This window comes from Psittacula echo, assembly GCF_963264785.1.
Source record: "Psittacula echo genome assembly, chromosome: Z".
In the NCBI taxonomy this organism is placed as follows: domain Eukaryota; kingdom Metazoa; phylum Chordata; class Aves; order Psittaciformes; family Psittacidae; genus Psittacula; species Psittacula echo.
In genome coordinates, this window is record NC_137742.1 from 19215025 (window position 1) to 19230891 (window position 15867).

The 15867-nt window shown below is 39.7% G+C and overlaps 1 protein-coding gene across 1 annotated transcript in view; it reads left to right on the forward strand.

Moving 5' to 3' along the window:
- ITGA2 (integrin subunit alpha 2) overlaps positions 1 to 15867 on the forward strand; it is a gene marked incomplete at its 5' end in the record, with an annotated part of 65841 nt that overhangs the window by 6656 nt on the left and 43318 nt on the right. The window contains one exon of the mRNA XM_080637263.1: positions 11781 to 11904. Coding sequence (XP_080493389.1) covers positions 11781 to 11904 — 124 coding nt within the window. The remainder of the gene's footprint in view (positions 1 to 11780; positions 11905 to 15867) is intronic.

Sequence of the window (15867 nt, forward strand, 5' to 3'; positions counted from 1 at the left end):
GAGCTTACTGCAGCAATGGTTGCCATTACTAGAAGTAGTGAACTTTTTTGGGGAAGTGTTTGTGTCATGCTTTATGCTGCCAGGAGTAAGGCAGCTGCCCACAGGTAAGACAGCTGGATTAGCTAACAGCCTATGTACCTTTTACACATACACAGCAGTCACTTCTCATAACTTCTCAGTTCTTGTAATTGTTGCGTTTATGTCTCCCTTCAACTGCAAAAGCACACCGAGTAAAAAAAATTCTACTTCATTGCATAATTTGCTAAAACAACATATCAGGAAATTCCTTGATTTTAAGCCTAAATTTACTCTTGGCTGGCCCTGTTCTGATAGTTAGGTGAACATCTATGTAGGTGTCCAAATCAAGGCAACCTGTGTCAAGAGTTACTGGCCTCATTTCTTAATAGCAACTTGCTACAATAAGGAAGGTAAACCACAGAAGAACCACCTCTCTGGACAGAAGCAAATGGGGTATCTTGTCCCATGGCAGCTAGTGTGACCTAGATGGTTATTATTGCAATGGAGGGTGTGTGACTCAAAAGTTTCTGTGCTTTTATCCTTATTTGTATTTTCTATTTGAGGAGAACAGTAGTTGCTAACCGAAGAAAGGCACAACCTTTTCTTAAATAGTTTTTCATTGATTCTATTTTCTTAGCTGTAAAAGACAAGACAATAAGAGTAGAGCTCTAATAATGTACATGAGAGCAATTTAATCCAGTATGCCTACTGTGTAGCGTAAAATTCAATTATCTTTATATGCAGTACTTCAAATGCACATAGAACTGATTGGATTGATAGATATTAAACTCAGATTTAGCTGCAATTCCTCAAATGAAAATTTCCTAAGTGGAAGAAAAGTTTAAGTGTCCTGACATGAAGTATGTCCACCACATAGCGTTCCCATTTAAATATGCCTGAAATACATATAGGCCAAATTTAGAACAGTAAAAATTACTGAAAATAAAGTAACTCTTTTATTAAGATGGGCAAAACAATAAACAGAAAAAAGGACAAGCAGCACTGCTTATATAGTAATCCTTTAGTAGCTCTGCTAATAATAGTTGCTCATTTGACTGTAGCAGAATATCCTTTCATTTCACTGTCATTACTCGCTCTTTTTTTTTCTTTTCCAAACTGCCCAAAGCCAGTTCATCATATTGAACAGTAAAAAAGCCCAACAAACTTTATGAGTCTCTGGAGTTGTCTTTCTGAGAAGTTGACAGGTACAATAAGCTTTGCTTCTCTGAAGACAAAAAGCAACTGTTCTGCTTTTGTGGAAGCAAGCATTATCTCCAGAAAGCTCTTCTTAAGTGTACCCAGGTCCTTTTCTCTGACCTGAAAATGTACAATGACTGCATTTTACAAAAAAGAGATAACTTTTTCCATATCCTGATTAGAGATAGCTGGTCACTCACCTGACCACAGGCATGCAGTGTCTAGTGAGCAGGCTGAGGACTGTGAGAGTGCATGCTGCGGCCACACTGCACCTGAAACCTCATTCCCCTGCCCCACAGTGCAGAGTTGGGTGCCTTGGATGCAGCAGAGACATTCAGATGCTTTTAAAGTACATGAAAAACATTTGCTTGCAAAGCAGGAAGGCTCATGCAGTTAAACAGTGGGTCGGGGGGGGGGGGCATTTGAACTCGATCCATCTCAGGCACCTGCATGAGGTGCCTCCTTCCCCTGAGGTCAAGGGTGGGGAAGAATTCTGGGTGGTAGGTGTCTAGTTCAGCTTTTTCAGGAAGTAGCTGCCTTATAACTGATGGTAATAGTCACCTGGGAAACATGGGCTTAGTTCTCCCTTAAGGCTCATGGCAGTGGACCCTCACTTCCCAGTCTTTCCCAGACGTGTCTTTGCTACAAGGCAATGAAGTAGTCAAGAGAAGCACTCTAATATTGAAACCAGGTCTCGACTCCTCCTGGGATGCGCATTTATGTTTCCAGACAGAGAAGCAAAAACAAATCTTGCCTGTGGCCTAATGTCTGAGGCACTTAGCTGGGAGGATAGGAGTTCTGAGTTGGCCCTTTTGGACTGCTAATGCAATTCACATTTGTTAAGTAGGCAGTGCATAAAAAGAAGTTATTTAGCTATTCAGTTAAATCACTTAGAGGAGAAATTATTTAATTGGGAAGCATTCATTACCTCTGGCCAGAGGAAGGAATGCTTCTACCAGAGTGAGTCTACAGGAGGGTGGGATACCTTGCTCTTAGACAGGGGTGCTTCTACAACTGTATCATATTCTAAATTTTTATGCAACTTTTTGCTATGTAACCTATGTGTCAGATAATTTTAAATTCATTCTGGTTTAGGCAGCTACTGAAACCTGTGTTTCTTGGATTATTTTCCTCATTTTATTGAGCCTAAATTCTGCCTATGCCCTACCTGATGCCAGAATTGATCATTTTCAGATCATCTACCTACCATTCAGGCTGCCATGCCAAGGGCTCCCATTACAATCAGGGGGGAGGAATAGTTGTTAAGTTGTTAAGTCTGCTATAGGAAAACAAAAGTTCTGATAATTATAGCTCTTCCAACTATTGTATTATATATCCTGTAGAGGTTTTCTTGTTGCAGGAAGCTGATGTAGGAAACTTTTTACAGCTGAGACTGTTCATGTTTCTGGGGTTGTCTGGCTAGCCCTTGAGGAGCTGTGAGGGAGGAACAGGGTCCGAAACACCATGTCCTAAATGGTGTGATGGTAGTGTCAATCTCAAGCTACTGCGGTCTTCAAGCTGCAGGCTACGATTCTGGAGCGGCAGAGAGGGCAATGGTGATGGCAGGTCCCTCAGCCTCTTTCTAATTTAGCTTTTCCAGGCCACATTTAACAGTGATATAATATAATACAATATACTAATATGGTGTAATACAGTGAAATTTTCAAAAAGCCTAGAGTGTGATATGGGTAGGGAAATACAGACACCTTTAGTTGCCTTCCGTCTTCTTGAGACTTGTGTGGAGTATGCATTTTTGTCTGTGTACAAACATGATTTCATAGAAATTGAGATGAGCAAATGTGGCAAATTAAGTATAGAGATAGCTGTCACATTGGTTTCTGTGTGATGACATGCATTTCCTCCCTTACAGTTGTAACATGGTGTATGATTCTCTGTGACTATATTTGGAAATAATGGTGGTTTAAAAGGGTCAACAACTGATACTGTGGACACAAGGGAAGAGAATTTGCTGGAGTGAAATGCCAGTTGAAAAGTCAGCTTTTATCATGGGGAATCATGCAAAGTTCTTTAATCATCATTACATGTGAAGTTAGTGATGCAACTGTGTATATAACATGTGTGTGTACAGATTGTTAGCCTCACGTACTTCTAATCTCTTTGTGATACTGTTGAGAACAAATTGTGGTACTCTAAGGACATAGTTGAAATAATCCTGTTTGTTGTACCAAGATAAAAGAAAAGAAAAACTGCAGGTCATGTTAAAAAAAACTCACATGCCATTTATGTGAGTTTTCTGTAAAAGAAAGTTTTCCCCACTGAAATTAATGATGGAAACATGCCAGGACAATAAACTTGAGTGGGCTTGAATACTTGCTATCTATATTAAAAACATACAGGAAGTTGTCAGTCCTGCAGGAACTGCTCTTAAGCATTTCTTTGGAGTCAGTCCTTATATGTACAGTAGGTTGTTGAGATTTCTTAACTCCAGATGAAGAGCAGTTTATTTGTCTGCCCTAAGGACAGCAATGTGTGGGCTACAAATAGGGAGTTATCAGCAAAAAGACAAGTCTTTTGGAGTAACTAATGCCGTCATGGGTAAATTTAATTAGATCTCTTACTCTGCAGCAGTGCCAGAACAGTAAAATAGACAGTACCTAGTCATGTTATCCCAGTCTCTCCAACTTTTCATTCACAATTTATGTGTCATATCATGTTTGGGTTGCTTTTATAGCAGGTTATTGGTAACACTTCAGTGCAGCTTCTTGGATCATAAACAGTTGTAATTGAAAGGCAGTGACTCAGGCTCTCACATGCTTGGAGGTTTTCAGCCTGGAAGCTGACCTACTTCCAGGAAGAAGAAGTTGGCCAACTAAGCCAAGAAAACTTGATGGAGGGAAGGGAGTGGAGGAAGAGGGGCAGGAGGGGGTATTGTTACTAAATGAGGCATTGTTTTTCCTTTCTTCTGGGTATGCGGAATGGGTTTGGTTTTGGGTTTGTTTTTGTTTGTTTGTTTTGGTTTGGGTTTTGTGGCATATAATTTATTTCTACACTGAACATTATAATCTCTGTTAATTATTAAATAGCTTGAGATACTATTGCTGATGTGAAGAAAGTGTCGGCCTTAAGATAAAGAAAGTAAAACAAATAGGTGAAGCAGTAAAAGGAAGACTTGCCTTTTAATGCTTCTGTAAACATAATGAAATATCAACAAAGTAACTGAAGTGAGGGGTTGTAAGAAACTCAGAGTTCTAGTACGGAAAGTCCAGAGTCTTGCCAGTTACATTCTCTGCTTCTTCTGATTCCTGTCAGAGGTTCCTATTGTCTTTATTTAGAAGGTTGTTCTCATATAAGAAAGCTGTTTGATTTAAAATAAAAACAGATTAACTGTGATTGTAAAACTTCTATTTTATAGAATCATAGAATCACAGAATAGTCAGGGTTGGAAAGGACCTTAAGATCATCTAGTTCCAACCCCCCTGCCATGAGCAGGGACACCCCACACTAAACCATGTCACCCAAGGCCTCATCCAACCTGGCCTTGAACACCGCCAAGGATGGAGCATTCACATTATTTGGAGGAAGAAATCTTTGAGATCAAGGGGAAATTTTTCATTGTGGAACTTGTAGTGGCTCTCTTGGAGCATACTAATGTAAAGGGTAAAGTAATGATATCCTTTTCTGGAAAGAATAGCTACTTTAAAAACACTAGACTGGGCAATTAAGGCAATATAGGCTGTACACATTTTACTGGCTGCTAATCTAGGAAACTGCTTCAGGAAGCTGATAATAATCCAGTCAGATTTTCTTGACACACTCCTCACACCCCTGTCTCTTCCAAACCATTCATGGACTAAAAAATCCTGTGCAAGGATGTGTGTAATACTATCTTGGCTTTACCCTAATGCCAGGTCATGATCTTGCTCTTCTGTAGTGACTACATGTTTTCCCCTTCCACCCTCAAATCCCCCAGCATGCTGATGACTTTGGCTTTGTCAGGATCTGCTGTCCTGTTAGAGATGGCACAAGGGGCAGTGGTTGTACCTGTGGCTGTGATACTGAGCTGAGGGGAGCTGACAACAGAGGCTCTTTCTTTTCCATCTGCTGTCATCATTAGTGGTGTTGAATGCTCACTCATAAAGACAAATGGTTGCTTTGCTGCATTATATAACAATTTTTTTCTGTTCTATTGCTAATACTTGTTGAAAGAAGCGAACACCATACCTTTAGGGAAAAAAGGTGATGATGTTCCTTTCATTGTAAAGTTTCCTACTGGCAAAGTTAATACTAGATAAATTTAAAAATAATGTGTAGCATGAGGTGGATCCTTAGAGACTCAGTGGTCAGATTTCATTGTGTCTTCTTTTTTCTTTATACTGTGATTGCTAGACTTATTTGATGCCAGCTATAAATAACAGCAGCAGTGAATGCCTCTATTTGACCGGATGTTTTCATGAGAGATGAGATGTGGCATAACTGGGTCTGTATGATTATGGGATGCTGTCATATATTGCCATCTGAAATTGGAGCATCACCTTTGCAACGTAGTATAAAGTGATAGAAAAGTCGATTTTACTATTTAGACTGCAAACAAAATGATGTGTTCATTGTGAGACTTACGACACAAAATGCAAACTAATAAAATTCTTACCATATTTTATTAAACTTTTATGAACTCATTTTGCAAACCAAATAATTAAACACACAAAATCTGATTTCATTTTTTCTCATCCAATTCGATTAATCAGTATGACAAAAAACTTCTTTGAATAAGAGGTTACAATCAGATAATTATTATAATCATGACATTAAATGATTGATTACCCAATAGACATTTTCTGCTTGCTCACTTTAAGCTGTGAGCTTTGCTTACAAAATCAAACCAATTAGGAACTGGGTGTACCTAATACGAACTATTACTTCAATAAACTTGCTTCAGCTTGTACTTCAATGGCAGCGAACAGGAGGCATTAGAGCCATCATTAGACATTTATAGTTACAGAAGAATTCCCACACGTTCAGGCTTAAAGGTGCACAGTCAGAACATGTATTGTTTTTTGTCCTACTAGGAGCAATACAATGGTGGTGCAGAAGTATATAAGCAGCTATACTCCTACATTGTAGGTATACCCTCCTATATTGCAGGTATACACTGCAATAATGCAGTTGCTGAAACATGGGAATTCCCAGAAATAAAACACAATGCAAAGAGATAATGGAGTTTATTGGAAAGGTTACAGATCCTTTTATCTCTCCCATTGATGATTTTTTCCTAACTTTTCATGTCTGAAGGTTGTTAGGAGCTATTCTGCTTGATGAAGGTGTCCTCTTTAACCCAAAGCACCCAAGCCCCCTACCCAGTCAGCGGAGGGAAACTGCTGCTTTTGAAGTCTTCAGAGGAGCCTTCAAAAGCTTTAGGCTTGTTTCTGGCTTCATTTCTTCCACTCAGTCTGTTTATGTGACTGTAAATAAAGTGCCATTTACAGACAAAAGTTAGGAAGTGGATTTTTACTTGTCCGACTAATCTTATCATGATTGTTAGGTCACATAGAAGTCCGTCACCAAAAGCTATTAAAATCCAGATAGTGAATTAGTTTTCTTTATTTCAGGATTCTAAATTATCAAAGTTCATTGCCTGAAGGCAGCAACAGATACTGAATATTTCCAGCCTAGAATATACAGCACTTTGAATCTACATGCTTCAACGATTGGCACTCTTTAAGGCATAAGAGACTCTCTTATTCTGGCTCAGGCTTAAAATAGGTCTCAAGGAAACTTAGCATTTTCTCTTTTTTTAGCTACAAATGCTTGAATTTCTTGTTCTGAATACTGTATTTAGATAAATGTACAAAATGAATAAAAGATTTCCTTATAGTGTAAGCACTATATAAGACTGAGGAAAATGGCAAGAAAATGCCTAGTGTGTTACAGGAAGTATACACTAGCTAGGCCCAAACTAAGTAAGATTTTTGTGGAGTAGATCTAAATATTTAAAACCTGCTAATGATTATAAAAATGTGGAATATAAACCAACTGTGACTGAAATATGCTGAAAATATGGTTTATCTTAAAATGTTCTTGGTGGGTCAGTGTATTTTCCAGCTTTTATGCTTTGATTTTGCAAAGCTGTCATGAGCAAGAGCCAAAGCTGATCCATAAGAATATTGTCAATGACCTCATGTCTTCAGAAGTGTGTTTTCCTGGTTGCTTTTTAGCTCTTTTCTTTTTGCTGTCTTTGACTAGCTGGCTGGCCAGCAAGTGAGCATGATAGAGGAAGTTTTGAGAAGAGACCTGCCCAGCGGACACTTTTCCAATTATCCTAGGTAGAAATTCTTGCCCTCAAAGAGCAGTTCTCTGACGCTGCGGTAGTGCAAATTGTTAAAAAGAATACAGTCAAGCCCCAGTGTAAATTGGAAAGATGGATGGAATGGTTCAGTGAGGAGACAGGATGAGAAGCTGGGGAATAAAAAAGAACATTGCTCCCCTAAGCCATAATGCAGTCCTGAGGAGCTGCAAGGAGCTGAAGCATCCCCAGTCTGGGCCAGGCATTATCTTTGCTCCTTGGAATCAGCCCCCATCTTGGAGAAAGCAGGACCAGAAGAGTGTCCCTGGAAGTCCCAGGGAGGGTTGCTGCAGTGCTTGCAGGAGGACAAGTGGGGAAGGGCGACAGGCAACCCATAGGCCAGCATGTGTTGTGTTGGCCCTGTCTGACCTGTGACAGCACCCTAAGGAATTTGAACCAGCAAGGGAGCTTCCTTTTAGGCCGTTGGTTGTGATATCTGTCTCTATAGTTTTATCCAGTTCTGGAAATTTCTGCCCTGGCTGTAGTGTTTAAAAACCCCTCACCCCTGACACAATTTTACAGATCTTCCGTGCATTTGCACTGAGGTTGCCCCATGCCTTTAGACAGAAGACTTGTAGCAGTTACCACTTGGCTAGCAGTGTGATTTGCTACTGACTGTAACAGTCCAGAGATTCAAGAGTTTTTCTCTAGATGCCATTGGATTTGAGGTCAACCTAGAAATGTTTATCATTCTTGGATACTTTAGGCTTTTCATTCAAAAGTCAGCATTTATTTCCATGTGCACCATATAACTTGCAGAGTTAATCTTTTTCTTTATTTGCATGTGGGATGGCATTGCAGTGTATTTTCCTGTAGCCTCTGAGAATGGGGCACTGGTAAAGTATGCTTGATTTCTGACTGAAGATAATACAATTTGAAAGCATCAGACCCAAAAATAAACCTAGGCTATCACATAAGCAAAATCTTTTGATAAAATGCAAGTATATTAGATCACAAAACTCTTCCCTCCACCCAAAATCCAGACACAAACTATGAATATATGTGGTTGTGTTTAATGTCTAAAGTATTGCAAAACACAGGATGGTATGTCTGCACACATTCTCTTCCCCAGTCTTAAATAACATGACTCAGGAAATGTATTTATCTCTAAGGATGTTTCTCAAGGAACCATACTTTTAACAAAGGGTGATTTCTTGCTTTCCAGAGGCTAGCTGCAGATAGTGGTTGTTTGAAATAGCTAATATGATTTCCTGTTATGAGTTTGTGGTAAAAAAATGGTAACTGAGTGAGTTGTATTTAGTCTTCTGCTAGTAATGTTTGTGTTTTCTATTCTATGGGAAAAGGTACAGAATTCATGGAAATTTTTACATGTTGTGAACTTTCCCTCAAAATTGCAGTTATGATTTTAATGTTCTCACTATTGTGATATGTGATGTTATTATTGTCATTACTATTACAGCTAAACTACTTAATGGGCTGTTTTATGCTGATATAATCCCATTTAACTTCTCTTCCAAAGCTGATGTTGGGATGTGGAAGAGAGTTATGCCAATAACGTCTTCTCTGCCCAGCAAAGTTAGAGAAATGCTTCAAATTTAAGCTCATGTTTTAGAGATGCCAAAGATCATAGAATCGTAGAATAGTTTGGTTTGGAAAGGACCTTAAGATTATCTAGTTGCAACCCCCTGCCATGGGCAGGGACATCTCACACTAAACCATGTCACCCAAGACTCCATCTAACCTGGCCTTGAACACTTCCAGGGATATAGCACTTACCACTTCTTTGGGCAATCCATTCCAGTGCCTCACCACCTGCACAGTAAAGAACTTCTTCCTTACATCTAACCTGAACTTCCCTTGTTTAAGTTTGAACCCGTTACCCCTTGTCCTGTCACTACCGTCCCTAATGGAGAGTCCCTCCCCAGCATCCCTGTATGCCCCCTTCAGATACTGGAAGGCTGCTATGAGGTCTCCAAGCAGACTGGCACGTTTCCTTAAAGGGTCTCTGTTATAGGAATTGTCATAAAGGCTGCCACTTCACTACAAAATGACTTGGACTAAATAACTATGGTGAGGCATATTTTGTGTATAAACTCATTGTGACTGGGCACACAGGAAGGGAGGGGAAACAGAGGATGTTGTCTAACCAATGAGTAACAGTGTGAACCTGCCTCACCTGTGAACCTTGGGCAGTAACTGCACAATGCACAGGTCATGTTTTCTTCCACTGCTGACATTTTTGGGGGTTTTTCAGGAGCCCTGAGATGTTCCTCAGCTGGGCTTTGGCTTGTTCCTGGGATCCCACCATTGTCTCAGTCCTGGTACCTCCAAGCTGAGGGAGGACTTATCTACTCCTGGCTTGTAGGGGACAGACTTTTTTTCCTGCAGTTTCTGTAGTGGACATTCTCCTAGATGTTCACCTACAGCTCTTGATCAGAAAGAAATCAGGCCCTGCAAACTCATGATATTTAGGACCTTGTCCCTAGCCTGCACTTTCAGTATGACTTCCAGAATGACATGAAGTGGCATACCCTTATTCCCAGGCACACAAGTGCCCAATTAAAAAAAGAGTTAATGCCATGACAACAGCAAAGTGGAATTTCAGTGTTAAGTGTCATGATTTATTACTGCAGTTATATCTTGCATATTTGTATTTCTAAGTTTTCCTGTTTAGACAACTGTTCATACTGTTTGGACTGAAAACAAAGGCTTCTGGAGTGATAATAAAATGACTCAAAAGTGTAGGTTATCTGATGCAGTAGAAAATCTGGTTTTTGTTCCAGTCTTTCAAACATTAAGTTGAAGATAGACACTAGAATACAAAAATTATTAGCAGTTACAGCCAGTGCATTTTCATTTTAACGAAAACTAGCTGGATGTCCAGCCCCAAAAAGTTATGGTGAATGGAGTTAAATCCAGTTGGCAGCTGGTCACAAGTGGTCTTCCCCAGGGCTCAGTACTGGGGCCAGTTCTGTTTAATGTCTTTATCAGTGACCTGGATGAGGGGATCAAGTGCACCCACAGTGAGTTTGCAGATGACATCAAGTTGGGCAGAAATATTGACCAGATGGAGAATAGGAAGGCTCTGCAGAGGAATCTGGACAGGCTGGATCAATAGGCTGTGGCCAATGGTATGAGGTTCAACAAGGCACAGTGCTGGGTCCTGGATATGGGCCACACAACCCCATGCAACGCTACAGGACTGGGGCAGAGTGGCTGGAAAGCTGCTCATGGAAAAGGACCTGCGGGTGCTGATTAATGGAGCTGAACATGATCCAGCTTGTGCTCAGAGACAAGAGGCCAGCAGCATCCTGGCCTGTATCAGCAATAGTGTGGCCAGCAGGGCCAGGGCAGTGATCATCCCCCTGCACTGGGCACTGGTGAGGCTGCACCTCAAATCTTGTGTTCAGTTCTGGGCCCCTCACTACAAGAGAGACATTGAGGTGCTGAAGTGGGTCCAGAGAAGGGCAATGAAGCTGGTGCAGGGTCTGGGGCACAAGTATGATGAGGAATGGCTGAGGGACCTGGGATTGTTTAGTCTGGAGAAGGGAAGGCTCAGGGGGGACCTTATCACTCTATACAACTGCCTGAAAGGAGGATGAAGCAAGATGGGTGTTGGATTCTTCTCCCAAGTAGCATGTGATAGGACAATATAGAGCAGCTTGAAGTTGTTCCAGGGGAGTTTTAGATTGGTTACTGGGAAAAATTTCTTCACAGAAAGTGTTGTCAAGCATTGGAACAGGCTTCCCAGGGAAGTGGTTTAGTCACCGTCCCTGGAGGTATTTAAAAGACATATAGATGTGGCACTTAGGGATGTGGTTTAGTGGTTGACTTGGCAGTTCTAGGTTAATGTTGGACTCAATGGTCTTAAAGGTCTTTTTGCAATTTATGACTCTTTGTACCTCTAATGTACCTCAGCAGGCTGATGATGTGTTTGCTGTGCCATAAGCGTAACTTATGCCTTAAGGTAAAAGAGGATAACAGACCTCTGAATCATATTTCTTGCCTCTCTTCAGCTAAACATTCCCATTCATAGTGCTGCAACTTTTGTTAAGGCAAACGATGAACGAGTCATTGATCTCTACCCACAATATTATAATACGTGTAAAGAGTGCTAGACAAACATTATGCATGGGCAGATGAGTGCTGTAGGAAAAAGGGCTGTGTTTTTTCTTGCATGTGTCAAAACCTATGTTTTATTTTCTTGCACTGGGGGAGCTGGCACAGATGAAGAGCCTTTTTCACTGGGATCAAAATTCTTCTTTAATTGCTTCTGTGATAATCATAATGTTTCTGTTAACAGGCATTCTTTGTAACTGCTGTGAAGCCTACAATGTTGGGATACTAGAAGCAAAAATATTTTCTGGTCCATCAAGAGAACAGTTTGGATATACAGTTCAACAGATGATAAATGAACAAGGCAAATGGTAAGCTTGAACAGTTTGTTGTATGTCCAGTTAAAGGTTAAGGAAAAAACTGTTGCAACTTATTTTTCTTTTATTATTCTTAATTTCATTTAAATGTGTTCTGGTTAACTCATTTTCATATTAGAATAAATACTTAGATTATTAAAACAAAAGTTGAAATATTTTAAAGACGGGTGCATTTGAAGGTTCAGGCTTTTTCCCCTTTACACTGTGCAATCTGAGGTCTTCTGTTAATCTTTTACTTTCATGTCCAATACACCAGTTTCCTCAGAATCACAATTTCTGTAAAATTTTAACTCATTTCATTCCTTCCTGTTTTGTTACACATTACGTATACACAGGATATTTTTCCATTTTAACATTGTTGAGGTAAAACAAATTATTAGGGCTGAGAAGTTCTAATTAACGTTAATATTAATATTAAAATAAGTGAACTTATATCATTTTGTGTATGATACAGCATTAAATGTTTGCTTCTCAAGGGATGGAGTGTTTGGTTGTATGTGATATGTAATAACAAAATCCTAGTAAAGGCCTTGTAGTCTGCTGCATCTCTTCAGCCATAAAATTTGATGTGAAATCCACTGTTGTCACAACATTGGGCTTAATGAACAATTAGTAAAATATTTTTAATAGTAATGTTGGTTTCAAAAAGACCTTGAAAATACTAACCCAGAGTAAGCCCATTTAGTGGAAAACACATTGTTTCATCCTCTGCAGTCTCAGCAACCACAAAACTTAATGTGTCTTTCATGGCAAGGACTGCATTACTATAAATAGTTCAGTGGTACTTAACTACTTTGAGTGGTTATTTGTGTATGCACGGTATTAAGTCTATAGCGGAAAGTTGCACAAGTTATGTATATTATCATAAGCCAAGACAATATTTTGATATATCATTCTCTGTAGTTTGAAACAGTGTCAGAACCAAAATAGCCACAAAGTGGCATGTTTGCTCAAGTGATGATGGGAGGATAGTAAGTAGCTGAACTTCTTTCAGTAAAGAGAAAGTAAGATGTCAAAATCTGAAATTCATGGAAATGCATTTGAAAATGTATTTTACAGTTAAAGTTTGCAAAAGACCATACAAAAATATTGAGCTATTTATGCCTAGCCATGCACAGAAATGCTGTGCAGTTGCAATTGATTGCATATGCAAAGATGTAAGACTACCTAGATGTCACTGCATCTCCGGCATTAATGTTTAACACCAGTGACCAGGAGGAATAGTAAAAGGAGAGCAGAGCTGTGTCCTCTGAACTGAGAACTCATTGAGTAGGCTCTCAGCCTACCCCCACTCCTTGACTGATGTTGTAGCAGCTTCTCACTGTGTTTCTGCCTGCTTTAATAATGTGTTTAGTCACCCATAGATCAGAGCTCTCTTCCTTTGAAACTTCTTTGTAAAGCCATTGAAGGAGCCCAGGAATGTTTGCTGAAGTGAATTGAATGCTTTGGCTCATAGGTGGGGAAATTATGTCCTGTGGTTTAGCCTTCTTGTATGTTTATCTACAAGCTTGCAACAGGAGAAATAGGTTCCAGGATTAATCTGGAACCTCGTTCTGTTTAGTATTTCCCTGTTTAATTTTTATTTCTAATAAAACCCCTCCACTACCACTTTCCCAGATCATGTGTGATAGAGTTCAGGAAAGCAAGTAACTTTTGGTTAGCCTTTCCTATCATACAGAATTATAGAATCATTTAGGTTGGAAAAGACCTTTAAGATCATTGAATCCAACCAATCTCTTCCCAAGCATGAAAATATTATGAATCTGGAAAACTTTTCTGTAGACAGGCACTTCATCATTTGTTCATTCACTGCACGGTGTCTGATCATAGCTCCAAAAATCAGGGAAATTCTAGCAGCTCTTGTTTGAGTAACCATGGCTTGTTAGAGACTCTTCAGTGAAGAAAAGGTCTTTTCAGTCTCCCTCTCAAGAAATCACTGAACAACCTTAAAAAAAAGTCAGTCATGGTTTACTCTCTTGTTCTCTTCATTTCTAAGCTATTCTCTTTTTTTTTTTTTTTTTTTTTTTTTTTTTGTGGGCAGTAGAGCTTTTTCTTGTGTGCAGTATTTAAATTTAAAAAGCCCAGCACCACTCAGGCTGTTCAGCAGAGCTGGTTTCTCCTACAAGCAATGCAAGAGACTTGCAAGATGCAAGGTCTGTGTGCAAAGACCTTGTTGACATGGCTGAATAGGAGTGAGATAAACAGTCTGAGCTTTGCATAAGAACGGGATGCTGCTTTCTGTTACAGGAGAGTGCTTATCACTGTATGCTTTTACAGTGACCATCATTGTGCACCAAGAATGTGATGCACTTGAAAATGTTGCTCAGGCACAGTGGGACTGCTCACAACATCAAATGTTGCTGGGGTGGCATCTTCCTTCAAGGGAGAGGTTATTCAGAATCTGAGATCTGCCAGAAATTTCATCACTTACTAGACCTCGCTTCTGTTAATAAAATCACATGCTGCTATATCAAATACAGCTTTAAAAGTCCTCCTGTACTCTCTCAAAGATTACAAAGGAGAGATACAGAAAAAAACAACAGATGCTAATTACATTATTTGGCTGTATTTCTGGGAGGTACATCTCCTGAGGCAATAAGAGCTATAGAAGATGATAAAGAGAGGAAAATCTTTGCAGAAGTTGGACTTCAGACAGTGCTATGTTATCACTTTTGCTTGAAGATGAGTTCAGAGAGAGAGGGAAGACAGCTAAACCAGCAGCACAGGTCTATAAAGGGGGCTTGTACGTGTTGGAAAGGCATGACACAAATCAGCAAGGGAGCCCTTTTTGTTTAGAGTCAGATGATCCAGAATAATTGGACACTGAACTGCTGTGCACTCATGGGCATTGATGGCATGTGAGGCTCATAAATAAGGACAAACTTGCAAGTCAAGCACAGCTCAAGCTTTTCACGGTGTCTGCTGGGATTTTCTGAACAGAAGCTCTTTAATGAACTCAAGGAAAATTGTGAACACCGAAGAAACTCATCAGTGAGAAAAGTTTAGGCAGCCCATCACACAAGTGATTACAGAAACAGAAACATCATTCAGTTTACACTCTCTCCCTGTCATGAGATCACCTGTATTTGAGCCTTAAATGGAGATCAAATTCTGTCATTTTATAAACACAATATTTTAGAAAGGCGGATTGTACCCTGTCAAGTTTGTCTTGAACATGCATGCCCAGAACAGAAGCTGATACTACATTCTGCAAAGATAGCAGTACTTACTTCATGCTCATACTTGGTCTTATATCTGTCCCAGGTGAGAAAGATTGGATAACAGTATATAACTATTAAAATGCATTGTTCTGCACATATGTGTCTTCAGTCTGTGGGTACATCCCACAACAGTGCTAAAATCTCAAGAGTGCTGCTGAGGAACTGGTTGGTACCAAGTTGCAGTCACCCTGCTCTGTTGTGTCTGTGTGCTTAGGATTTGGATTTTTAAATTTTGGTTTGGAATTTTTAATGGGATTTTTCTGAAGTATCTTGTTTCATTCCATATCATGTCAGTAACGACACTTTACACTGTTCTTACTGATGTATCACATAATCACTGCACTGCTAAATAGTTTTAAAAATCACCGCATGCTTCCCACTAGTCCTCACAGCCCAACAGCCTTTCTCCTGAGGTGGTGTGCTGCCTCTTCAGACAAATGAGATATTTTTGCTGAAAAGACACATTGTGTAGCAACTGTTGTTGAAATCAATACATTTTTAAGCCTTATAATTTTAATGAGGAGGGTAATTTCTGCCAACTTTTTTTTTTTTTTTTTTTTCTTTAAGAAAAAGCTGCTATTGTTACAGCTCTGTCTTTTCAGTGCCGGGACCACTGCTAACACTGAGTTCTTCACCCAGTTTTTGCTTAGTCTGATTGCATGCCTTACAGTTTGCCTTTTCACTGCTTGGAGCAGCTCTACCTTCTGTCTTCTAGACCTTTTAAGTTTGTCAATTA